The sequence below is a fragment of the Ctenopharyngodon idella genome, chromosome 7 (assembly GCF_019924925.1).
Source record: "Ctenopharyngodon idella isolate HZGC_01 chromosome 7, HZGC01, whole genome shotgun sequence".
Taxonomy (NCBI): domain Eukaryota; kingdom Metazoa; phylum Chordata; class Actinopteri; order Cypriniformes; family Xenocyprididae; genus Ctenopharyngodon; species Ctenopharyngodon idella.
Window position 1 is genome coordinate 2,205,436 of NC_067226.1, and position 4,565 is coordinate 2,210,000.

At 37.8% G+C, this 4,565-nt stretch overlaps 1 protein-coding gene across 1 annotated transcript in view; it reads right to left on the bottom strand.

Moving 5' to 3' along the window:
- Nucleotides 1-3,041: 3,041 nt before the first annotated feature.
- The window catches only part of c7h4orf48 (chromosome 7 C4orf48 homolog), a 2,769-nt gene continuing 1,245 nt past the window's right edge, over nucleotides 3,042-4,565 (bottom strand). Inside the window, exon 4 of the mRNA XM_051900690.1 lies at nucleotides 3,042-4,064. Within this exon, the coding sequence (XP_051756650.1) occupies nucleotides 3,993-4,064 (72 nt within the window). The 3' untranslated portion in view covers nucleotides 3,042-3,992. The remainder of the gene's footprint in view (nucleotides 4,065-4,565) is intronic.

Below are 4,565 nucleotides of genomic sequence, written 5' to 3' on the forward strand. Positions count from 1 at the left end.
CAGCAGTGTAATAATGAATGTCAAGAGTAAATCAGAATAGTGCAAAAGCTAGAGCAAAAATATAACAGCTTAAAAGTGGAGAAACACGTTGGAATGACATTTCATTCTGCTTTCTAAATAATAGTCATAATAATGAAATCATGAGGTAAATCATTACTTTGTTCTATTGACAGCCATAGTTTTATGTCTAAAGAAATGGTTGGTAGAAAAAGAGGCTTAATAGAACTAATAATTCCAGAAACAAATATTTTACACATTTATAATATTTAAATTTTTCACAGTATGAAACTGCATGAAAATATGTAGCTTTCTTTATATTTTAGGAAGAGGGTCCTTGCAAAATCCATAGCATCAAGAAGTTTGAAAACCCTTAGAGGGTCATAATTTCTTTAATTCCATTCTTCCTGTTATATGTTAATGTGGTGATCAAAACTAGTGTTATTATTTATTTATTTTGAGTGCATGAATTCCATTGTAATCAGTATCACTGTGTGTCTGTGTTTTGTTCCAGGATTTTCTGATTCTAAAAATAATCCATCTGCATGTGGGTGTGTCCCAGGATGCCCACCATCCGCACACTGTGTCCACTTTCCTCTGGGACTCATGCCTAGTGCCAGGGGCATCAACCACCCAGACACTACTGCCAGCATCAGGACACGGGGTCAGAGAGAGGGAGACGAGGAGAATTAGAGAGAGAGAGAGAGAGTGTGTGTGTTTAAGAGGGGGGGCAGGAGGAGGAGAGCGAAACAGGAACAAACCGGATTCTCCATCCTGTAGGAGACAGACAGACGGGTCTGGGAGGGAGGCTGGAGGTTTGTTCTCCTCGAAAAAACAGACAGCAACTCTGTTTGTATTTTTTCGAAATCAGCAGGAGATGTGGAGGTGTCAGCAGATGCATAATGCAACAGGGCGTCACCTCGTAGCAGATCATCAGTTAAGTACCACACACACACGTTTACAGTGTGTGTAATGGGGCGGTCTTTTTTTTTCTGCAGACACAATCTATCGTTTTCTCTGCAGACCCCCTGCTCAGAAACTCTTTACACTAGAATGGTGTGTTAGTATCTTTCTCACTTTCTCTCTTTCTTGCCTAGAATGGGGAAAGTGAATATTTTATTATCAGAAATGGCCATGCTCAGTCCTATTCATAGTTCAGCCTCCTAATGAGTAATTCATTTGAGACTTCTGCAAAAATATGTATGCATAATTAATGGATTATGATCTTTAAGTATTCATGAGCCCCTCACGACATGGGTGAAACAACCTCCAAGGCCCTTGTGGCTGGTCTGAGATAAGTATTGCCATTTATTTTTATTATAGATGCACATTTCGAACTCTAGTTGTTTGTTTAGGACTCCAAAGTCATTTTAAATTAGCAGTAGTTGACTATTTTCACTTATTTGCAGGACATCATGAGTGAAGCTAATGTTTAATGATAACTCCGCCCAAGTCCAGCTTCTGCCTTCCTCATTCATCATAATAAAAGCTGCAACATTTTGACCTGATTGATCAATGGATATTGTCCAGTGTTTGATCTTTAATTACATTTTTTTGTCTCATCAACGTTTTAAAGGTAGGGTGGGCAATTTTCGGAGAGGCTAGCAATAGCGAGCTAGCTTTGAAAGCACAAGATCTCACCCTTTCCTTCAGAGCGTCTCCAAAACACATGAACGCATACAGCAGGGAGCAAACAAAAGAGTCACAAGGGACGGCATTAAACTACCTCATGTCTCAAAGCACATAACATTATAATAATAAGGAACATAAACAACTTAAAGCACTGAGCTGTACCACCTGACTGCTGCAGATTCATTCCGGCATTGGTAGTGTTGTCAATGAAACACATAAATTCGAGTCACAAACCACTCCGAGTATAACGTCACGGGTTTCCATCTCTTTCAAATTATAGTAGTTATGGCGTGAACGCAGCATAAGCTCTTTTTTTAGTTCAGGAGGAACCGTAAAAGGTGGCTGCTGTTTCGGTTGTGGTGCTCGATGACTGACGTCTGTCTAGGGTCCGTTCACACAACGTGTTTTTCCCATTCAGACCGAATGCAAAGATTGGACGAACATTTTATAGTCCTATGCCTTCCACAGATGATATGAATACATAAATATATTTAGACCACTTAGTTTGCTATCAGGAATGAAGAGTGCAAATGAAGTGAAGTGAATGAAGAGACTTTCAACCAGTGTAACAAAAAATGTTTCTGGAGCAAATTGCCTACCCTGCCTTTAAGTAAAACACAGAATCTGTGTTAAATTATTATTATTAGACTTAAAAACATGTTTAAATTTATAGTGACAAATATTCTGTTTTCCTAGGCTATTTGTATACTCCCAAAAGTGCCAATTGTTTTTCAATTTTTTGAAAGGTGCATTGATTCATTGCAGGTGACTGAGTTCTGTATGTTTCAGAGATCATGTTTGTTTTTGTGTTTTTCACTTGAGACAGAAACTTTTTTTCTGCACCTCAACCATTACCTTTTTAACCAAAGGTTTTCTTTTACCCTCCTTTAAACTAAACCAGTTATCAGTTGATTCAAACGAAGAATGTGGTTTCATCAGGCAAATGTTTTTTTTTTTTTTTTCAATAGTTTGGATGGCTTCACCCTGCGGCTTTACAGTGGAGGCCGAGGCATTCTCTGAATTTCCCCATTTTTACTGATGTTATGTGTATTTTTTCCTTAACTTGCTTGCGCTGCAGAGCTGTGTTTTCTGTTTTCACACCCCAATGGGAAGTGCTGCATTGCTGCGACAGTTATAATGAACCTTATATCCTTGCGCCCCCATCTGGTTATTTAATGCGTTACAAGCGAGAGCGTGTGAGGCAGGAGTGCTGCAAACTGCTTGATGTTGAAGTTTTTGCTGGTAAGGGGGATTTCGATTAAAAATAAATAAAAAAACCCTCAGATAATTTAGTGCAGCTGCGGATTTCAGCTAATCTGAAAAAGAGATCAAATAATCAAAGTTTTTACAAGCACTGACACCTTTTTGGGGGGTGGAGGGATAGAAAGTCAAAGATGGACTTGCAACACAAATAATTTACAGTGTGACGTCATATGTTTTAATGCACTTTTTCTACACACAAAAAGACATTGTTACAGCTGTGAACATACATATTAGTACCAAAGTAATCTCCATAGAAACCTTCCCTTTAAGCTCCATCTTCATAAATTCTCATATAAAATTCTAGACTATCATTTTACATGCAGATTCTTTTCTAGTCATATATCTATCATCTAATAATCTTACAGCACACTCTCTAAGACAACTCCTGAAAATCTACATTTCACTTCTGCTTCTGATATTTAATTAATCTAAAATATCTGCTTGACTATTGTGACTGTTAATCAGATATTTCTAGAACACAAATATAAAAAGCAATTTAACATTTGAAAAAAACATATAGTCTACTGTGCAAATAATTATAACAAGTAATGTGTTTTATGTTTGCAGAATATTTTGCTGTGCATTGTGCCTGGAGAACAAACACTTACCCCTGTTTTTATACACACTTTCGTAAAATTAAATGTATTAGCTGCTGCTCTGATATGTGCCTCTCATAACTTACGTTTAAACTGTGGAATGTTGTGTTGACTTCTTTAGTCAGGAATGTGTATTTATGATACTCTATGACAGGGGTGTCCAAACTCGGTCCTGGAGGGCCACTGTCCTGCAGAGTTTAGCTCCAATTTACCAAAAAACATTTGCCTCAAAGTTTCCTGTATGCCTAAAAACCTTGATTAGCTGGTTCAGGTGTGTTTAATTGGGGTTGGAGCTAAACTTTGCAGGACAGTGGCCCTCCAGGAGCATCCTCCATGGACACCCCTGCTCTATGCACATACTACGATAAAAAATAAAAAATGTTTCATGTGACAGGAAACATGTTTGACAGAGAATAAAAGAGTGTGTATTACGATGAGAGCAGGTAGTATCCTTAGGTATATAATGATTTCTATATCTTGAGTGCAGTGTTTACAACTAGCGTTTTAGCGCAGGCTGCTGGCCGGCATGCAGTCGCACAGTGCCCTCCTCTCAGCCCTCAGCACCAAACTCTCCGTCTGAAAACACATGAGATATAACAAAGCAAAAGTGAAGCCCCAATGTGCCTGTCTCCAAAATTTCTGAAAGATGCTTCATTGACCAGATTGACTAGACATGAACCTCTTTCATAGCTTGATTTCATAATTGCTAAATTTACAGGAATAGACATTTAAAGTCGGTATGAAACGGAACTTGCAATAGTAATTTCTTTGCTATTGTGACGCATATCCAAAGTGAAATAGCTTCTTGAACAAGAAAAAAAAAAAAAAAAATCTAGGGCAGGACAATTGATTGGATCATTTTGGTTTGTTACTGACAACTCTTGTGCCAGTAAACACGTCATCAAGGAAGAGATGTGGGAGGGGAAGTTATACTGATTAAAGGGCACATAAATAAAAAATAGATAAATAATGTATAATAAATACTGCAATATTGCATTAAAGAAATAACAATTGTCAGTTTTGATTTCATGGTGACTTTAAATTTTCAGCAGGGTGTCTGTCCATATACTGAAGAGG